This window comes from Xenopus laevis, chromosome 7L (assembly GCF_017654675.1).
Source record: "Xenopus laevis strain J_2021 chromosome 7L, Xenopus_laevis_v10.1, whole genome shotgun sequence".
Lineage (NCBI taxonomy): Eukaryota > Metazoa > Chordata > Amphibia > Anura > Pipidae > Xenopus > Xenopus laevis.
The window spans coordinates 96,834,646-96,855,645 of NC_054383.1; the positions used below are offsets into that span (position 1 = coordinate 96,834,646).

The window sequence follows — 21,000 nt, forward strand, 5'->3', positions numbered from 1 at the left end:
CAGCTCTCTCAGTACCTGCTGCTGCTGCTGGGAATAGGAGAAGCGCTGCAGACTGTCACTAGAATAGCCAGGAGGAGAAATCGAGCTCGACAGGATGGATGGTCGCCCTTTCGCCTTTTTTGCAGAGGACAGGAAGTGGACTTTCGCTAAGTTATTTCTTAATAAAGGTTTTGCAATTTAAAAGTTTAATTTGTCTTAGGGTTTATTTTTCGTTGTATACTAACGAATTTTCAAAATTTTTTTTTGATGTTACTGGTCCTTTAAAGGGGTGGTGCAACTTTACGGTAACTTTTTGAATGTTAGAAAATCACCTGTTCTAAGCAACTTTTCAGTTGAACTTCAGTTTTTGAACGATTTGCCTTTTTCGTCTGACTCGTTCCATCTTTCATATGAGCATATGACCCCATCTAAAACAAACAAATACGCTGTAAGGCTACAAATGTATTTTTATTGCTATTTTTTTATTACTCATATTTCTGTTCAGGCCTTCCCCTATTCATAGCTGAGTCTCTTAGTCATGTCAGTGTATGGTTGCTAGGGTAATTTTGACCCAAGCAACCAGATTGCTGAAGTTGCAAACTGGAGAGCTGCTGAATAAAAAGTTCAATATCTCAAAAACCACAAATCATAAAAAAATGAAGTCCTGTTGCAAATTGTCTCAGAATACCACACTCTTCCTCATACAAACAGTTAATTAAAAGGTGAATTACCCCTTAAAAAATGATGACTTATGTTCTTAAGGTCTTCTTAAAGTGTGAACATGTGTCTGAATTAAGTACTAGGCCCTACTGTACTGTGTACTCCTTCTTTATAAATGACACTGGAAGATTATTAACTTTTTCCTTTAGTGTAAAAGAGCTAAGCAGCCAATAGGCAAGTCACTAGTACCCTGGTCTTGGGGCAGAACTACCTTTTTTAGCTCTAAGAACAGTTCTTTGTGTTTTTTGGTGCTATGCTCTGTGCTCTCCCACAGGTAACTCCCTTTCATTCCTGAGTGTGTATGTTCTTGTGCCATGTCTCCAAATCTATAAAATCAGACCATTTCATCACTACCCATTTTAATTGTGCAGCATACAAAGGGACAGATTTAGTAAGGTTTGAGTTGTGTTTTCCACAAGAAATTTGAGTTTTCAAGGTAATTTTTGAGTGAAAACTTTTCAATTCGAAGATGTTAATAGCCTTAATGATTTTTGAGTTTTATTCAGAGGGTTGTGCCAGAAAACTCAATCATTTTGAGCGATTCTAGTTTTTTCCAGCCGAAAACTTGATCAATTCCAGTTTTCAGGTTGTTAATCCCGAACTCACTGATTAGAGTTTTTTTCCATTCAAGTTTTTCCTTAAAGGGATACTGTCATGGGAAAAAAATTTTTTCCCAAAATGAATCAGTTAATAGTGCTGCTCCAGCAGAATTCTGCACTGAAATCCATTTCTCAAAAGAGCAAACAGATTTTTTTTATATTCAATTTTGAAATCTGACATGGGGCTAGACATTTTGTCAATTTCCCAGCTGCCCCTGGTCATGTGACTTGTGCCTGCACTTTAGGAGAGAAATGCTTTCTGGCAGGCTGCTGTTTTTCCTTCTCAATGTAACTGAATGTGTCTCAGTGGGACATGGGTTTTTACTATTGAGGGGTGTTCTTAGATCTACCAGGCAGCTGTTATCTTGTGTTAGGGAGCTGTTATCTGGTTACCTTCCCATTGTTCTTTTGTTTGGCTGCTGGGGGGGGGGAAAGGGAGGGGGGTGATATCACTCCAACTTGCAGTACAGCATTAAAGAGTGATTGAAGTTTATCAGAGCACAAGTCACATGACTTGGGGCAGCTGGGAAATTGACAAAATGTCTAGCCCCATGTCAGATTTCAAAATTGAATATAAAAAAATCTGCTCTTTTGAGAAATGGATTTCAGTGCAGAATTCTGCTGGAGCAGCACTATTAACTGATTCATTTTGAAAAAATTTTTTTTTCCCATGACAGTATCCCTTTAAATAATTAATTTGAGGTATAAAAAAACTCTAACATTCGACCTTTGATAAATAACCTTCTTAATGTATAGTTTGCTTATGTTTTCCAAGTTAGAATGTACTGCAAGGGTGCACTGAACTTAGAAGTAGTCTCATTTTCAGGCATTTCTTTCCCTTTTCCAGTGGATGGTAAACAGAGTACAGGTATGGGATCCGATATCCCTAAACCCCTTATCCAGAATGCTCTGAATTACGGAGAGACTGTCTCCCATAGACTCCATTTTATCCAAATAATCCAAATTTTTAAAATTGATTTCCTTTTTATCTATAAACCAGTACCTTGTACATGATCCAAACGAATATATAATTAGTCCTTATTGGAAGCAGAACCAGCCTATTGGGTTTATTTAATGTTTACATGATTTTCTAGTAGACTTAAGCTATGAAGGTTCATATTACGGAAAGATCCATTATCCGGAAAGCCCCAGGTCCCGGGCATTCCCGATAATCGGTCCCATACCTGTACTATACATGATGGTTGGCTGACCCATGCCCCTGTGATCATTTTGTAGGTTGAGGTTTTATTAAAAAATGAAATGGTATCTTTCTTCAAAGGAGGTGGTTCATCTTATATTTAGCTTCCTTAACAAGTTATACTGATCAGTCAACCCCTATTAACATGCACTGTTTGGACACTTTGACTTAAGCCTAGGCATAGAGGCGGGGCAAGCAATTACTTTCACTTTCCATTCAGCACTTCCTAGAAATATCATTGCTCTGTTGCATCCATGATGTCACCTAATGCCACAACAAAGCTGACTTGACTCCTTTTACAAGAATTATAAATGGCTTACCTTTCTGATGATCCCTGATTTTTGTGCAGACCATTTCCTGATATGGTGTTCATGCATATCTTTTATATGTGTAAAGTACAAAATGTCTTCCCTTCTTTTATTTACAGTTGCGTGATGCTGTATTGAACTTGTATTGAATTTATAGAGTGTGAGTCAACTTCTGAAGCATTCACAAGATGCCTGAGATTAAGGTTACTCCTTTAGGTAAGACTTGACTGTTACGTTAAGCGTGCCATCTAGTGAGGTGTGCTGGTCCTTTCAACACAGTGGCAACCGAGTCTAGACTTTTTGTAGAATGTAGCACTAGTCCATATGCATCATTCGCTGGTGGATCCCACTTTTTGGATTGGAACCTTATTAAAGAAAAAACAATAAACCTAAGATATGTCTTTCCCAAGATAAATGTATAAGCCAACCAAAAACTCAGTATGGTTCGTCTGTATTGATACTGGTAAAACTAGAGAAGTCTACATAGATAAATTAAATAATATTATTTTGTTGTCTGTTTGGCCAGTAGTGAAGTAAGACACATATATGGATGCTTTAGCAGACCTGTTTCTTTTACTGTATTATATTTTCAACATTTATTATTGTATTTTGCATTTATTTAGCTAGGATGCAAAATTCTTTCAAAATTAGTTTCAAGCTTGTGGAAGAAAATGTAATTCCTTTTCATTGGCTTCTAGGTGCTGGGCAGGATGTTGGGCGCAGCTGTATTCTTGTTTCTATTGGAGGGAAGAATGTAATGCTGGATTGTGGCATGCACATGGGATACAATGATGATGTGAGTATTAAAAGCCAGAGCAATAAAACTGTGCTAAGCTGTAGGGTGTCCCCTAATTTTGCTAAACTAAACTAAAACTATTGGCCTTATGAATCATGTATATAAAGTGTTTTTTGTTTTTTTTCACATAGCGTCGATTTCCAGATTTCTCATACATAACACAAAATGGACGTCTGACTGAATTCCTAGACTGTGTCATTATCAGGTAAAGAGAATTGCTGATGTTCTAGTGTGATGCATGGCTAGACTGTATTGATAAGCAAAGCCAAAAATCACGGGAAACAATAAGAAATAAGAGTTTACTCAAAATTGTAGTTTACCACTTGCACTATTATCCAGTTACACGCATACATTGCAATGTATGCAATCATTAGATTGTTCATAGTTCCAACTCTTATCTTCTTGTTCGTTTGGGTTTAAATAATACATTTTACTCCACTGATATGTTTGTCTTTCTCTTCAAAGTCACTTTCACTTAGATCATTGTGGAGCACTGCCTTATATGAGTGAAATGGTTGGATATGATGGACCCATTTACATGACTCACCCCACTAAGGCTATTTGCCCCATCCTGCTGGAGGATTACAGGAAAATTACTGTGGATAAAAAAGGAGAGACTAATTTCTTCACGTCCCAGATGATCAAGGACTGTATGAAAAAGGTGGTTGCTGTGAATCTTCACCAGACAGTGCAGGTAAGACGTCTGCACTTGAGGAAAAAGCAGAACTCTTAGCTAAACATAAGAACTATAAATAATGTAATAAAATATACGTATATAGTGGATAATGCACCCCCTACTGTAATTTATAAAGATATTAGAAGTCACCGAGGAGTTACGTGACCATATAAAAGCACGAGGCCGCAGGCCGAGTGCTTTTATTCAGGTCACGTAACTCCGAGGTGACTTCCAATATCTTTATAACTTTCGGTAGGGGGTGCATTATTCATTATAATCTACAGTGTTTCTATGTGCAGCGTTTCAAGGAGTTCTCTGCCTCTGCTCTATATTGGTCTACCCAATGCCACACTTTGTTTCCCTTGTGGTTTTTCATTTTAATATTGTGTCTCCCTGTAGCCCATTTGTAACCGCTGAGGTATTTTTGCGTGATTCTTCTCCTGTGATCTAAGTTTCTGACCATGCCATGTCGCACTCTTATTGCTGTAGGTTAAAGGGGTTGTTCACCTTTAAATTAGTATGATGTAGAGAGTGATATTTTGAGACAATTTGCAATTGGTTTTAATTTTTCATTATTTGTGGTTTTTGTTATTTAGCTTTTTATTCAGCAACTCGTTAGTGCGCAGTTTTAGCAATCTGGTTGCTAGGGTCCAAATTCCCCTAGCAACCAGGCACTGATTTGAATAAGAGACAGAAATATGAATAGGAGAGGCCTGAATACAAAGATGAGTAGTAACTTAAGTAACAATAACAATAAATCTATAGCTTAATAGAGAATTTGTTTTTTAGATGGGGTCAGTGACCCCCCCATTTAAAAGCTGGAAGGAGTCAGAGGAAAAAGGAAAATAATATAAAAACTTTAAAGAATAAATAATGAAGATCAATTGAAAACGTGCTTAGAATTAGTAATTCTATAAAATACTAAAAGTTAATTTTAAGGTGAACCACCCCTTTAGTAAGTGACAGAAGGGTAAATGCATGAATGGTCAAAGATGCAGGGGGGAGGCCAACAGCAGAGATGAACAGAGAGTGGGAGAGGGAGAGAGAGGAGATTGATGACACACAAGACTGGAGAGGAACCTGGGGGGAGGGAAAACTGAAGTTTGATACCTGGAAGGTTCGGAGCAGCAGCAGAACAAGAAGTAAGAGTGACAGGGTGTGGGGGGAGGGGCATAGGGAAAAACATGAGATGTGCTCACCAATGGCATGTTTATTTTGACAGTAAATTAACTACGTCTATTATGATGACTAGTTAACAGTTAAATACTGCAGTTTCCATGACTCTTCTTGGTTTACTTCTGATGGAAAAGAAAACATTTCTAACCTGGTTTCGTTTTACACCTTTGCCAACATCTGCATTTTGTTTTAAATCCATTATTTCCTCTACAACAAACTAATACAAACGGCCAACACGCATCTGTTTTTTGGTGATAATACCAAACCAAGGTGTAATTGGAACAGAATCCTTCATCTAACGACACAGGGATCTGACACAAATGCAGATTAGCTCATAATTTGTGTGCTTCTACGGCATGATAGCGTGGTTGCAGAAGGAGCGGTGAGTGGAACAGCGAGTGACAGGCAGACGGAGCGCAGAAGGATCAGGAGCAAGAGTGACAGGGTGTGGGAGGGGCAGAGTGGCTGACGGAAAGAGAAGGGGGAGCGGAACAGAGAAACAGACGCAGCGAGAGTAGACATGGAGGGGGAACACTGAGGGAGCAAGCAGCAGAGGGTGGGAGACAAAAGGAGAAGCTAGAGGTAAGGAAAGGCAGCAAGACCTTAATAGGAGGCGCAAGATATCTCACAGACTCGCAGGGTGAAGGCGGAAGTGGGGAAGTGAGGCACACAGGCAGGAGGAAATACTGTAGGGCGAATGCGTCATTGACTACTGGTGACACGTTAAGTTATAAACGGCGCGTTCTGGCGTCAGAACGCGCCGTTTATAAGGATATAATTTACAGTCTGGTCCCATAGGGAAATGACCAGACTGTAGATTATATACTTATAAACAGTGCTTAGTAATGGTACTTGTGTCATGTGTCTCATTAAAAAATGTTTTTTTTTGTTTTGTTTTTTTTAATATACCCCTTGCTTTTAAATGTATGAGTGATGTGTTTTTATATGGTTATGAAACTCCTGTGTGACCTTATTAATTACAGTACATTATTCTCTTTATAAGCTGCTTGACTAGTATCGATATTTGCATATCTGGTATTGTATAGGACATTGATCTTTAACCTGTAACATAACAGGATTTTTTGATACTCACCGTTAAATCTGTTTCTCTGTAGTCATAAGGGGGACACAGGGAACCATGGGGTTAAGCTCCATCCTCCAGGAGGCAGGACACTTGAATAATTAAATAAGGGGCGTGCCCATCAGGCTTTACCCCATACACTGTACATTCCTCTTCAGTTTGTTCCAAAAGCTGCTATCGTAGTTAACTTCAAAAAAACTCTCCTAATAGGCAGAAAGTAATCAGTGAAACTGAACAAAAACTCGACCAAACCGGTCAAAGCTCGTCAAGGGCGGGAAGCCCTGTGTCCCCCTTATGACTACAGAGAAACAGATTTAACGGTGAGTATCAAAAAATCCTGTTTTCTCTGTCGTCTTAGGGGGACACAGGGAACCATGGGGACTTAACAAAGCAGTCCCAAACAGCAGGGTGGGAACGAGCTAACAGTAAAGTACGTGGTTGCAGAGTTAGGAAATCACTGACTGCAACACCTTACGTCCGAGGGCAGCCTCGGCGGAAGAAAATGTATCGACTTTGTAAAATTTAGAGAATGTGTGAGCGGAGGACCAGGTAGCCGCCCTACAGATCTGTTCCAAGGAAGCAGAGTTTCGCCATGCCCAGGAGGCTCCCACCGCTCTGGTGGAGTGAGCCCTGAGTCCTTCAGGCGGTGATCTTCCCTTTGCGGAATATGCTTGTTTTATGGATTCTCTAATCCACCTTGATATAGTCGACTTGGAAGCTGCCTGACCCCGACGGGGGCCGGATGGGATGACGAACAGAGCTTGAGACTTTCGGAAAGGTTTTGATCGTTCCACATACCATCTTAGTGCTCTAACAACATCCAGATTATGGATTCTACGTTCCTTATCATTCTTAGGGTCTGGGCATAGAGACGGAAGAACAATTTCTTGGTTTACATGAAACGCCGATACTACCTTGGGTAGAAATTCAGGAATCGTGCGGAGAACGGCCTTATCCTTGTGGAAAATTAGGTAAGGAGGAACACACGACAGGGCGCTAATCTCAGACACTCTTCTAGGCGATGATATTGCTACTAGAAACACCACCTTGTAGGTTATCCATGTATCAGATATTGCATGCATTGGCTCAAATGGAGAATCCAGCATTGCCTCCAGCACTACATTGAGGTCCCAGCTAGCAACCGGTGGCTTGAAAGGCGGCATGATATGAGCCACTCCTCGTAGAAACGTGCGGATGAAGTCTTCATTCGCTAACCTGAGATTGAAACAGAATTGACAGGGCCGACACCTGGACTTTAAGAGAACTGAGCTTGAGACCCAGTTGTAGCCCCTGTTGTAGAAAGGATAATATCCTAGTCAATTGTAGTTCCAGAAACGGAAAATGTGATTCTTCGCACCACTTGGAGTAGGACTGCCAAACCCTGTGATATGACTTGGCCGATGAAGCTTTTCGAGCCTTCAGCATAGTGGTTATGACCTTCTCATCTAATCCTTGTCTCTGCCAAACGGACCTCTCAATAGCCATCCCGTCAAAGCGAAGAGACCCGGGTTGTGGTGAGCTATGGGACCCTGCTGAAGTGGGTCTGGCCTGCATTTTAGCCGAAGTGGTTGCGCTACGGACATCTCCTGCAGGTCGGTGAACGAAGTTCTCCGAGGCCAGTATGGGGCCACTGTTATTACTGTTGATAGAGATTGCTTGATCTTCTTCAGAACCCTTGGCAGCATGGGGAGCGGCGGAAAGACATATGCGAGGTTGAACTGCCAGTGCTGCGTCATGGCATCCACCCCCACTGCTAATGGGTCTCTGCAGCGGGCGAAAAACCTTGTTACTTTTCGATTGTCTCTTGATGCCATTAGATCTATGCTGGGAGTCCCCCATTGATCTACAAGCTCTTGGAATGTCTCTGGATGTAGTTCCCATTCCCCGGGGTCCAGCTGATTCCGACTGAGAAAGTCCGCTTTTGTGTTGAACACTCCCGGAATATGTATTGCAGACAACTTTACTGAATTGATTTCTGCCCAGAGCAGAATCTGCCTGGCTTCCGTCAGCGCGGCCCGACTTCTTGTTCCTCCCTGACGATTTATGTACGCCACTGTTGTCGCGTTGTCGCTTTGAATGCGTATTGGGCATGCTCTGAGGTGATCTTCCCATTGAATTAGGGCCAGCTTCACTGCTCTCAGTTCCAGAATGTTTATTGGTAGTCTGGCTTCCTCCGGAGACCATCGACCTTGTGCTGACTGCTTGTCCCATGTCGCCCCCCATCCCTTGAGGCTGGCATCCGTGGATATCGCCACCCATTCCGGAATTGCCCATGATTGACCCCTGGCTAGGTTCTCGGGGCTCAACCACCATTGAAGTGCCATCCTTGTCTGCTGCGACAGCGACAGGAGTTGAGAAAGAGATCCCCCTTTCCATGTTGCTAGGATACTGGCTTGAAGAGGTCGCAGGTGTATTTGTGCAAATGGAACTGCTTCTATGGCTGAGACCATTGTTCCCAACACTTGCATTGCTTTGTGTATCGTCGTGGTTTGACTGGTGATTAAGTAGCGGACTTGGTCTCTGATTCTGGTCTGCTTGTCTGTGGGTAAGCTCACAGTTTGCTCTATCGTGTCGAACTCCAGGCCTAGAAACATCATTCTGTGACTGGGCTCCGTGTTGGACTTGGACCAGTTGACAGTCCATCCGAAGCTCTGGAGTAATCGCACCGCCTTGTTCAGGTCCTCTTTGGCCCTCATCACTGAACTGGCTTTTAGAAGGAGATCGTCCAGATAAGGTGTCACTGAAATCCCCTTTAGCCTTAAGGTGGCCGCTGTTGCTGCCATCAACTTTGTAAAGACTCTGGGGGCGGACGACAGACCGAACGGAAGTGCCACAAATTGGAAGTGCTTGTTCTTGAAGGCAAAACGTAAATAACGATGATGGGGCGGCCATATCGGGACATGAAGGTATGCATCCTTTATATCCAGGGACATCAACAGTTGCCCCTGTTCCATCCCCCGAATGACTGATCTCAATGTTTCCATCTTGAACTTTACCGATCGGATGAATTTGTTGAGACCCTTGAGATCGAGCACTGGTCTGACCGATCCATCCCTCTTTGGCACTGTAAAAAGGTTTGAGTAGAAACCTGAGAATCTCTCCGTAGTTGGTACTGGACTGATTACTCCGGACCGCTCCAGTCTTTCTATACATTCTAGGAAAGCTAGTGCCTTCTGCGGACTGTGAGGAACCCTGGACATGAAAAATCTTTTGGGGGGCATGGTTTTGAAATCTAGGTGATATCCTTCTGTCACAATTTCTTTTACCCATACATCCGAAGATTGATGTATCCATTCCTCCCGGAATCGAAGTAACTTGCCCCCTATTTTTTCCAACGATTCCGGAGGGAGTGCCCCGTCAGGCTGAGGCGGGCTTCTCTCCTGTGGGTTTGATGTGTGGCCTGTTGGTCTTCCATGTGGACCGACTTTTGTCTCCCGTCTTTGACCGAAAGTGAGATCGCTGTGGGGAGTTGCTTCGTCTATTAAATCTGCCACTTTGGCCACGAAAACATTTTCCCCTTCTATTTGAGGTGGTTGCTCTACTTCTGGCCTGCGGTAGGAAGGTACTCTTACCCCCCGTCGCTTGGGAGATAATTTTCTCTAACTCCTCCCCGAACAGTCTTTGCCCCTTAAAGGGAAGTGAAGTCAGCGACTTCTTGGAGCTGACATCCGCCGACCAATTCTTGAGCCATAAAGTTCTGCGTGCCGCAACGGACAAGGCCGACGTCCGGGCCGTGACTTGTGAAGTGTCCAGAGTGGCATCACAAAGATAGCTAGATGCCTCAGCAATAGCCTGTGCCGATTCTAACAGCTCCTGTCGCGAGGTACCACTCTGAATGTCTTTAACCAGAGCTTCTGACCATGCCTGAACAGCCCTGGACACCCATGCTGACGCCAGACATGGACGCAGCGTCGAACCTGCAGATGAGTAAATTGCACGTAAAAACCCCTCCAGCCGTCTGTCTGAGGAATCTTTAAAAGCTGCTGCATCTGTGACTGGCAGTGTGGTGGACTTTGAAAGTCTAGACACAGGAGCCTCAACTACTGGTGGGTTAGACCAAACATTCACTAGTTCTTTAGGAAATGGATATAGTTTATTAAACTTTTTATTCGTCTGAAATTTGTGTTCAGGTCCCACTCGTTCTGAATCAAACTTTGGAGTTGGTCATTCTCCGGAAAACAAACAGAAGACTTGTGTTGTCTCTTGAATAAGTTTGACGCTTCTGCAGTGTGTTTAGGCTTCTGAGAAAAATTAAGCACCTCAAGAACCCCTTTGATTATGCCGTCTATGTCATGTAGACTGTCACGATCCTTTCCTTCATCCTGAATCTCTTCCTCATCAGCAGAGACAGACCCAGGAGACTCAATTTCCCCCTCTGACTGAGATGAAAGCAACTCAGGAGATGAGTCGTCAGACGCATTAGGATTCCTAACATCCACACTAGCATCCTCCATTCGTCTACGTTTGCCACTAGTCCTGTGGTTTAGCCTCACTAGTGTTTTGCCTAGGTTCTCCGCAATAGCAGGTAAACCTTGTAGCGCTGCCAATGACTGTGAGAGCTGTACTGCCCATAGGGGGGGGCAGGAGGCTCTGCTGCTGCTCCTAAATCTTCCTGGGACATAACTGTTGCCCCAGTTGCTTTTGCTGGAAGCCCCCCTGAAGCAGTGGTTTCCCCCTGCCCCTTGTTGCAGGACCTGCACAGCGGCTCCCCCTGTCCCCCTGGAATTTTTTGTTGGCATACAGAACAAGCTAGGTAAGTCACCTGTGCTGTTAAGGACCCCTTCCGTCCAGCCCTCGTGAACAGTCCCACTGACTTACCTTCTGCCATAAGGAAAGGTAGAGTGTATTAGGTACTGCCTGATAACACCTATGAGACTTTAAGCTGAGTCGCTTCTGTCTCTCTCTCTCTCTCAGCTGCTCTGTGCTGCTGCTGCTATGCTTTTCGTGACTCAAAATGGCCGCTGGAACGCATATGCGTTCCATTGCGTGCGCGCGCATGCGCACATGCGCTCCGGTTCGCGCCAAACCAAGATGGCCGCCGAACAGACTGGAGATGGAACGCAATGCGTTCCACTTCCTGCACAACACGGAGATGGCTGCCAGCAGCGTCGCAGCCTGCACCAGCATCCCCCCTTCCAGCAGCCTGCCTCAATGCGCCTGCTACAGCGCACATCCTAGGAGCTGCCCCATTTTGCAGGGAACAAAAAACGGACCAGGTAGGAGCCAATTCAAGCCCAATGATAGCCAGGCAGGGAGAGCTACAGGAGGGAGGACTAGGGTAAAGAGAGGGGGGGGGAAAGGGGTAGTTCCTAAGAACTCTTAGGCAGACAGACCTGCTACAGTGCAGACATTGTGCCACTTACCCCCCCACACCGGCCAGACCCTCTGCTCTGAGACATTCAGGCAGGCAACGTCTAGGTGGTCTTAGCTAATGCTATTGTTGACCCCGGTGTGTAGCTCCTCGTAGGGGGCTGCCTCTATGAAAACAGGTAACCCTGCTTTTCAGGCCTCACCCCGGGTATCAGCTCAAGACTGAACGTAGAGACATGCGACGGTCCATCCTCCCGGGAGCAGGACACTTAAAAAACTGAAGAGGAATGTACAGTGTATGGGGTAAAGCCTGATGGGCACGCCCCTTATTTAATTATTCAAGTGTCCTGCCTCCTGGAGGATGGAGCTTAACCCCATGGTTCCCTGTGTCCCCCTAAGACGACAGAGAAATATTGTTTACAGGGAGTCCTTGCATTACATACACCCGAATTACAGACAACTCATACTTACACGCAGAGGCTATTACAGTAATGTACTGTGGTTTGCTTGGCCTTTTATTAGCATTTAGCTTTAATAAACACCTGTCCCAATCCGCTCTTGTGTGTGTTGTCGACTGCAGAACACAGAAAAGTAAAAATAAATACTATGTTAAAGGAAAACTATACCCCCAAAATGAATACTTAAGCAATAGATAGTTTATATCAAATTGAATGACATATTAAAGAATCTTACCAAACTGGAATATATATTTACATAAATATTGTCCTTTTACATCTCTTGCCTTGAACCACCATTTCGTGACTCTATCTGTGCTGCCTCAGAGATCACCTGACCAGAAATACTACAACACTAACTGTAACAGGAAGAAGTGAGGAAGCAAAAGGCAGAACTCTGTCTGTTAATTGGCTCATGTGACCTTACATGTGGTTTGTATGTGTGCACAGTGAATCTTACGATCTCAGGGGGCGGCGCTTATTTTTTAAAATGGCAATTTTCTATTTCTGATTACCCAATGGCACATACTACTAAAAAAGTATATTATTATGATAATGGTTTATTTACATGAAGCAGGGTTTTACACATGAGCTGTTTTACTCAGTATCTTTTAATAGAGACCTACATTGTTTGGGGGGTATAGTTTTCCTTTAAGGCAGACATCTCTCTTGTTGCATTTAATAAGTAAATGTATATGTTTCAACTTACATACAAATTTGACTTGAGAACAAACCTACAGACCAGTGAGGCCATGCAATCATGTCAATTCCAACTGAACTGTGCAGCCATCCATCTGTTTGTGGGCCTCTGAAATAGAATTGTGACTGATATACTCGTGTGTAATTATATTTTTTCAGTATGGAAAACTAGTCATCTTAATGAACCAGCTCAGGGCTGGGCTGTTTGATTAATCAATAGGGCTCTTTGTCCAGCTTAAAGATTGCCATACACAGACCTATGAAAGCTGCCAACACAACAGAGTCAGAAGCTTATTGTCCGTTCATGGAGCTCACAAATATCAGTTGGGCAGGTTATCACCAATTGGGCCCTGTGCTTGGGTGTCCAAAAATCAGACCTAGCATTTTATTGCTATCTTAAAAGCTGTTTTAATTTACAGAAATATTATGTGCATATACTATTTGGCTAAAAACAATGTCTTATCCACTTTTAATTTTTCCAGGTAGATGATGAGTTGGAAATAAAGGCATACTATGCAGGGCATGTTCTGGGAGCTGCCATGTTTCAAATTAAAGTTGGATCAGAGTCAGTGGTATACACTGTAAGTATATGTTTTTAGCTTTTGTGTAATCCTGTACTTTAAAATGAATTAAGAGCTTTGTTACATATATTGTCATTCTAAGTATTGTAACTATCTGATCCTGAATCCAACTGATTTTCATTTTTCTTTGCATGCAGGGTGATTATAACATGACACCAGATCGCCACTTAGGGTGAGAGTTTTTTGCCTTTATTGCCATATAATACTTGAGTCTTATATTACTGGTGCTTCCCTTCATCTATAATCTGATAGTACTCAAGTGCCATAACTAACACATTAAATGTATCCTATTGATGTTACTAGTTAAATTGGAGCTTAGTGATGTCACTCGTCATTACCCATTAAAATGGGCCCTTGTTGTAAAGATGAGGCTGTTAGAAATTAAGCTGTATCTCCATGTCCTGACATTTTTCCACTACCGTGAAAATTATTAACATGTATTTTTAGAGCGCAAACATATTGCACAGCGTTGTAAAATAAATGTTTTATACAACTAAATCACATGAAATGCATACATAGAACATACAAAGTTACATACATAACAACCAGTATTGGTATAAAAGGTGAGGAAGGTCCTGTGCAAAAGACCTTACAATCATTATGGGGAAGGGGATGAGACACAAGGTGTGGTAGTGGGCAAAATCAAAAATAAGCAGATGAGAGATGTAGCATATGGTATTGCATTTGATAGCTAAACAGAGTGAGGGTAGGTTTCTCTAAATAAGTGTATTTTAAGAGATCTTTTGAAAGCAGAAAGGTTGGGAGAAATTCCACAGACTATGGGAGAGAATTACAGAGGAGAATTCCAGCCCTTGCAAAATCTTGTTGCATATATTAATAACCATTAGAAAAAAATTTCAAGCTGGAAAGTCAGAAGAACAAGGCAAATAATGAAAAAACAATTAAAAAAAAATAATTAAGACAAATTGAAAAGTTGCTTCGAATTGGCAATTTTTTAACATCTTAGACCGCATATACATGAATGCTTTGTTCAGACCATGGTTCATCTTGCATGCTCTTGGTTGCAATTATGTTGATACAAATTGTAAGCCATAGAATGGCTGAATATTGAAGACAGAGGACACAGCGGCCCCAAAGCAGTCTGACATTCCTGCTTTAAGGGGATAATCGTATCTACTGACAAAACCAATGTTCATACTGAATCAGAGAAAGCTGTCGACACAAGGCTACATTTCCATCTCTGTGGTGCCTCCCAGACACTTGCTGTTTGAAAAGAAATTGTATCTGCTACTATAAGACAGGGTAGGGCACATCAGAGCATCATGCCCCTTGACTCACTCACAGTTCTTATTAAACTCTGTTTACCAACTGTGGAAATTGATGTGCACAACTTGCTTTCCCTCTTGCAGGGACTGAGAGGCTGAACACTGAGCTAGGTACAAATAAAGCATGCTGTTACATAATTTGCTCTTAGGCAAGCTGGAGGTTCATAGCTGCAGGGCACAATTTATGCAACATGCAGCAGATATTTAGAATTTGTCATGGGCACCTAAGGGAAAAAAATAAGCTGCTTCATTCTAATTAACATCTTCTGTTTTACTATGAAGTATGGCAAGCCACAAATTAAGCTATTTGGAAGGATGATGCTTCACTGTCCTGATATTGTATCACATTGTAATATATGAGCAGAGTAAAAGTTGTCTACAAGCTTTTCTGGGATAGATGTTTGCATTGCTTGTAGTTTTTGATGTAGTGTGGCCTTTAACCTGGAAATATTCTGTGCCATTAGTAGGCTGTTACTTTGCTTGTCAACAATGTAACACATACATCATTGGCAGGCAAAAGAAACACCTACAGTATACGCTGCAATGTCTGCATGATAACTACTGCAAAGCCAAATTAACTTATCGGTCCCTTAGAGCTGCATGGATTGACAAGTGCCGTCCTGATTTGCTCATAACTGAATCCACGTATGCAACAACAATCAGAGATTCCAAACGCTGCAGAGAGAGAGACTTCCTGAAGAAAGTCCATGAGACAGTGGAGAAAGGTGGAAAGGTGATATCTGTTCTCATTACATGATTGTTTGGGAACCCCTCTTAATTCTTTGTAGTTTATTTTATCATTGGCTGAGCTTCCAAAGTAGCAACTTCCTTTTAATATATAACATGCCTTATGGAAACAGTAGTAATTCAGCAGTGACATAAAGTTGATTGTATTAACATAAAATATGCAATATGCATCATAAAATTAGACAGGTGCAGAAATTTGGTCACCCCAACAGAGATATTACATCAATACTTAGTTGAGCCTCATTTTGCAAATGTAACAGCCTCTAGACGCCTCCTCTTGCCTTGATGCGTGTCTGGGTGGCGCTATTTTTGACTATTTGTCCATACAAAATCTCTCCAGTTCAGTAAAATTTGATGGCTGCCAAGCATTAACAGCCCTTAGATTTTCGATGATATTCAAGTCGGGGGACTGTGACAGCCATTCCAGCATATTGTACTTCTCCCTCTGCATAAATGCCTTTTTGTAGTTTTTTTTCGGTGCGTTCTTCTTCCACCATGCAAATCGCTTTTTGTTATGACCAAATAGCAAAATTTTTTGTCTCATCAGTCCAAAGAACTTTGTTCCAAAATGACTGTGTCTTGTCTAAATGAGCTTTTGCATACAACAAGCGACTGTTTGTGGCGGGAGTGCAGAAAGGGTTTTTTTCTCATCATTCTGCCATACAGATGTTCTTTGTGCAAATTGCGCTGAATTGTAGAACGATATACAGATACACCATCTGCAGCAAGATGTTCTTGCAGGTCTTTAGAGGTGATCTTTGGGTTGTCTGTAACCATTCTCACAATCCTCCGCATATGCCGCTCCTGTATTTTTCTAGGCCTTACCTGAACCTGGTTTTACAGCAACTGTGCCTGTGGCCTTCCATTTCCTGATTACATTCCTTAAAGCCCCCCTACACGGGCCAATAAAAGCTGCAAACAAACTTAGTCTGCAACTTATTGGTCCATGTCTGGGGCCCTCTGATGGGCTTCCCAGATCGATATCTGGTAGAAAGTCTGGCAGGGTAAAAAAAATCACATCGGATCGCGGCCGCATCTGTTCATTGATGCGGTCCGTCATCCGACCACCCTTATGGCCTCCATTCTGGTCCAATCGTTGGGCCCTAGGGCCCACGATCGGATCAGCCTGATATCGCCCACTTCAATGTGGGCATATCAGGGAGAGATCTGCTCGTTTGGCGACATCGCTCTGTGTATGGCCACCTTTACAGTTCAAATCTCTGAGAGCTTTTTGTAACCTTTCCTTTACCATGATACTGAACAATCTTTGTTTTTAGATCTTTTGAGAGTTGCTTTGATGATCCCAATCTGTCACTCTTCAGAGGCAGTTGGTCACATTAAATACCTTTTCTCATGACTGGAGACACCTGCCTATGAAATTCAAGGCTTAACAAGCCAATCCAACCAATTTGGTGTTGCCAGTTATCAGTATTGAGCAGTTACATGCATTCAAATTGGCAAAATTACAAAGGTACCACATTTTTGCACAGCCAGTTTTTCACATTTGATTTAATTTCATACAACGGAATATGGCTTCAATAAAAATCTTTGTTCAGAAAATACCCCAGTACTCCGATGTCCCGGGAAATGAAAGACATACCACTGTTCTCTTTTTTGTTAAAAGTGGAGTAAATTATTATGTAGGCTGAGAGTGATTCCCAAACTTTTGTCACTTTCTGTATGAGGAGATTCCCCCAGTCCCTTTTATGATGTGTTTTTGTTTTTCTGGTATAATATTTAAACTCCAAGGGAAGGGAACCATTAAACCCACATTTAACCCACTGGCATTTTCATCATACGCATAAAGAAGCAGTAAACATTAGTGCAATGAATAGTACTCCAGTCACATTCTGCTTCTTGATCATATGAGCAGGGTCAGAACAAATCAGCAGCCTCTAATAAGGCTCATTATAATTTCTCTCTTCCATCAGCTCCAGTTTGTAGTCTGTGATATAAAAAGAATCTTATTATGTAGAGGCTTCTTAGTGGATTTCTGATTTACTTTGACCTTACTTGTAGGGACAGCAGTAAAATGTGACATTGGTTTCAATTTCAGATTTTGCCCTGTGAATTTCCCTTGCATAGGTATGTTTCACATTTTCATCATTTAATTATTAACCTGATCGATAATACGCCTCATTATATAGTCCTAAATTAATGTTTTATACTCGCCAGCACAATATCGAAGGAAGCAGGCTTCTTCAGATGTCACGTAATTGGCAAAATGTTCTAACAAAATCTGACCTTTTTTTTTCTCTCACAGGTTCTGATTCCTGTTTTTGCGCTCGGACGAGCTCAGGAACTCTGCATATTGTTGGAAACCTTCTGGTAAGGATTGAAATGCAGTTTATTGTCTCAACTGGAAGTTTGGTTAACAAAAAGATTTGAGTTTAGAATTTGTTTTCTAGTATGCCTTGTGTTAAATGCACACACGTTTCATCTTTGCGTACAAAAGCAACCTGCCCATAATCTCTACTGGTGTGTAGAAATGGCCATCATACTGGCTACAGAAAATAACATCACTCCTTCTTACAGCAGTTTTATACTTTGTTTTCCCCCTGCTCTGTCACTTTTTGATTGTTGGGGTGAGAGGGAACCCAATGTAAGTGCATGAAACAAGAGGTGCTTTATTATAACATATACCTAGACTGACCTACAGCTTAATCTTTCTCTATAGCAAATCGTAGGGATTGTTGAAAAGTACAAATATATGTTAGCATACGGTACAATCTGCTCATACTGCCATGATTTTGAGGTGAGGGAGGGCCTCTTGGCTTTGCTAGGATTGTTTTCACTGTTTATAGATACAGTCAGTGCCTGTTGAACAGAATGAGGACAGAGGAAAGCTTTGCTGAGCAGAAACATAATGTACATATAGCAGTACTCTTCTCATTCCTTGCTAGCACTCAGGATGACAAAGTATTTCACCATCCGGCAAAATCGTAATAATTGTAGCCATTCTTGCCTTCTTCATAATTATGCCCCTTGTGTTTAAGATCCCTTAAATAGAGTGCTGCTTTCATTAGGCATCTCCCCCTACCCATCCCCCAGTATCATGAGGCACAGCCTGCAACAGGGGCCTGTCCTTACCACCTGCACTGAGGCAGACCGTAACGACTGGGCTCTGCTGAGCGTCTTGGTACTGCTTATTGCACTTAGCACTGAATTTTTTTATCCAACGCATGTTATAGGGAGTAGTATCAATGGGACGCAAGTGCATGGTAAGTGAGCAGTAAGGTGCACACTGTTGCAGTTGCCCTTGGGGAATGGAAATGACCCAAACTGTGTCAAAAACAAGTATTTGACATTAAATTATAAAGGGGCAAATTTATCAAAATGTGAGATTAGAGCTTAATAAATAAAAACGCACCCACGTTCTATTCATTCTTATGGGATTTTTAAAACTGTATTTATCAATAGGTGAAAGTTAGAAAATCCCATAGGAATTAATTGAACATGGGTGAGTTTTTATTTATTAAGGTCTAATCTCATATTTTGATATGCCCTATAATGTTAAATTTTGTGCTACTTGAAACAAATGACAGCCTAATTGTTTTCCTGTGGCACATAACTAACTGGCATTTTACCATTATTATATGGAGGGAGTGTGACCCAAAAGTGAATAAGCTACTATAAAAAAAAAAAAATAGGGATACAAAACAGGTCAAGAAAATGTGCACAGTACAGATGACTTTTTATTGATTTTACAAATCCAAAACAACAATGTCATTACAGTGTTTAGCAATACTGCATATAAGTGATATCAGGCCAATCGTAGGCTTTAAGTAACCGGATAGTTCTGTCACAAATAAATCCATTATCATTGTTCAAATAATCATAGGTAGCATTACATAGCAGGTCACAACAATTTTAAATGGACAAATTATTCATCAAGGTCGCACCAGCCCGCCCCCAAATTTTGTCTTATAATGCACCCTTCTTGTTTCATAAGTTTATTTTAGGGGAAGAGTCCCACCCACTTGGTGTCTCCAGAATACCACGGAAGTGTGAGTTTCTCCCATCCAGTGCATGATCACTGCATGATCGAGTTCTGGCTGCAGTGGTGGGTAGTACCTCATATTTTATTCCCAGCAAGCAGACTGCTGGGTCCACTATTTTTGGCGTGCCCAGTTTGTTTGCATAGGTTTCCATTACCTTAGACCAAAATTCTTGTACACGTGGGCAGGACCAGGCCATATGGAGAAAATATGCCCCAGATGATTTACATCTTGGACAACAGTCTTCTTGCCTCTTACCAAATTTCTTTTGCTTGAGAGGTGTTGTATAGGTTTGATGGATGAATTTGTATTGTATGAGTCTGTCCTTTATTGATATTAAAAAACTAGTTTTCCGTGGCTTCCTCCCATTGATCACGTTCAAGTCCTGGGATAACCTGGGTCCACAGGAGGTAAGCTTGATCAAAGAGTGGCTTTATTCCTCCCATAATTCCTCTATATAGCTTAGACGGGAGTTTGGCTGGGGATGGGGAATAAAGTGCATCTTCTAGAGGTATCCTGTCCATTGTGGGGGAGAGAGTGTGAAACTGCACCTGAAAGGCGTGTCTAAATTGAAGATATCTATAGAATTGTACCTGTTGACAGTTCTTGATAAGTGGGAAACTAAGAGCCGTGGATAAGTTCAGAAAGCTTTTTAACACCCAACTGTGGCCAATAGACAGTTGTCTTGTAGTTCGCATAAATGTTTTAGGAGTGAGTTGGCATAGAGTCGAGGTGGGGTGAGAGAAGCGGCCAAGAGTGATAAAGGGTTTTTACAGCTGTAGACCATGCTTTGTGTGGCTTTTAGAGAGTGTTGGGCAGGGTGGTCATATCCAGGTCTGAAGGGGTAGGATCCCAAGCCTTCTAGGGAATGAAGGATGGATGCTTGGAGTATGGTATTAGGGTTATAGGGGTTGGGTGGAAAACACCAGTGTAAATTATAAATTTGGGAGGCTAAGTAATAGAAGTAGAAGTGTGGAAGGGCCAAGCCTCCATTTTCGATGGGTGCTGTTAGTCTTTCCCAGGAAATACGTGGAGTACCGTTGGCCCAAATAAATGGAATTATAGTTCCGTTTAAATTTTTAAAGAAAAGTCGAGGTATGGTAAACAGGATTTTGTGGAATATATAGGAGTTTGGGGAGCTATAACATCTTAATGAGATTGACCCTACCCCAAAGCGTAAGCGGTAGTTTGGCCCAACCCTTGAGTGATTGGGTCAGAGTTTAGATTATGGGGTCTAGGTTAAGTTGCAAGAAATTATGGGTGTTATACCCATATTCCCAGGTATTTAATTATGTGACCCACGTCAACTGTGCCTGCGGGGGAGCTGAGGGGTGGGGTCAATACAGAACAGCTGAGACTTCTAATAAATGCAGAGTGCTGGACCGTGGTCA

The 21,000-nt window shown here is 42.0% G+C and overlaps 1 protein-coding gene across 1 annotated transcript in view; it reads left to right on the top strand.

Annotated features, from left to right (window-relative positions):
• LOC108696560 (integrator complex subunit 11) overlaps positions 1–21,000 on the top strand; it is a 29,077-nt gene that overhangs the window by 658 nt on the left and 7,419 nt on the right. The window contains exons 2-9 of the mRNA XM_018226037.2: positions 2,924–3,020; positions 3,503–3,600; positions 3,732–3,805; positions 4,066–4,294; positions 13,480–13,578; positions 13,716–13,750; positions 15,459–15,597; positions 17,875–17,939. Of these exons, the coding sequence (XP_018081526.1) occupies positions 2,993–3,020; positions 3,503–3,600; positions 3,732–3,805; positions 4,066–4,294; positions 13,480–13,578; positions 13,716–13,750; positions 15,459–15,597; positions 17,875–17,939 (767 nt within the window). The 5' untranslated portion in view covers positions 2,924–2,992. The remainder of the gene's footprint in view (positions 1–2,923; positions 3,021–3,502; positions 3,601–3,731; positions 3,806–4,065; positions 4,295–13,479; positions 13,579–13,715; positions 13,751–15,458; positions 15,598–17,874; positions 17,940–21,000) is intronic.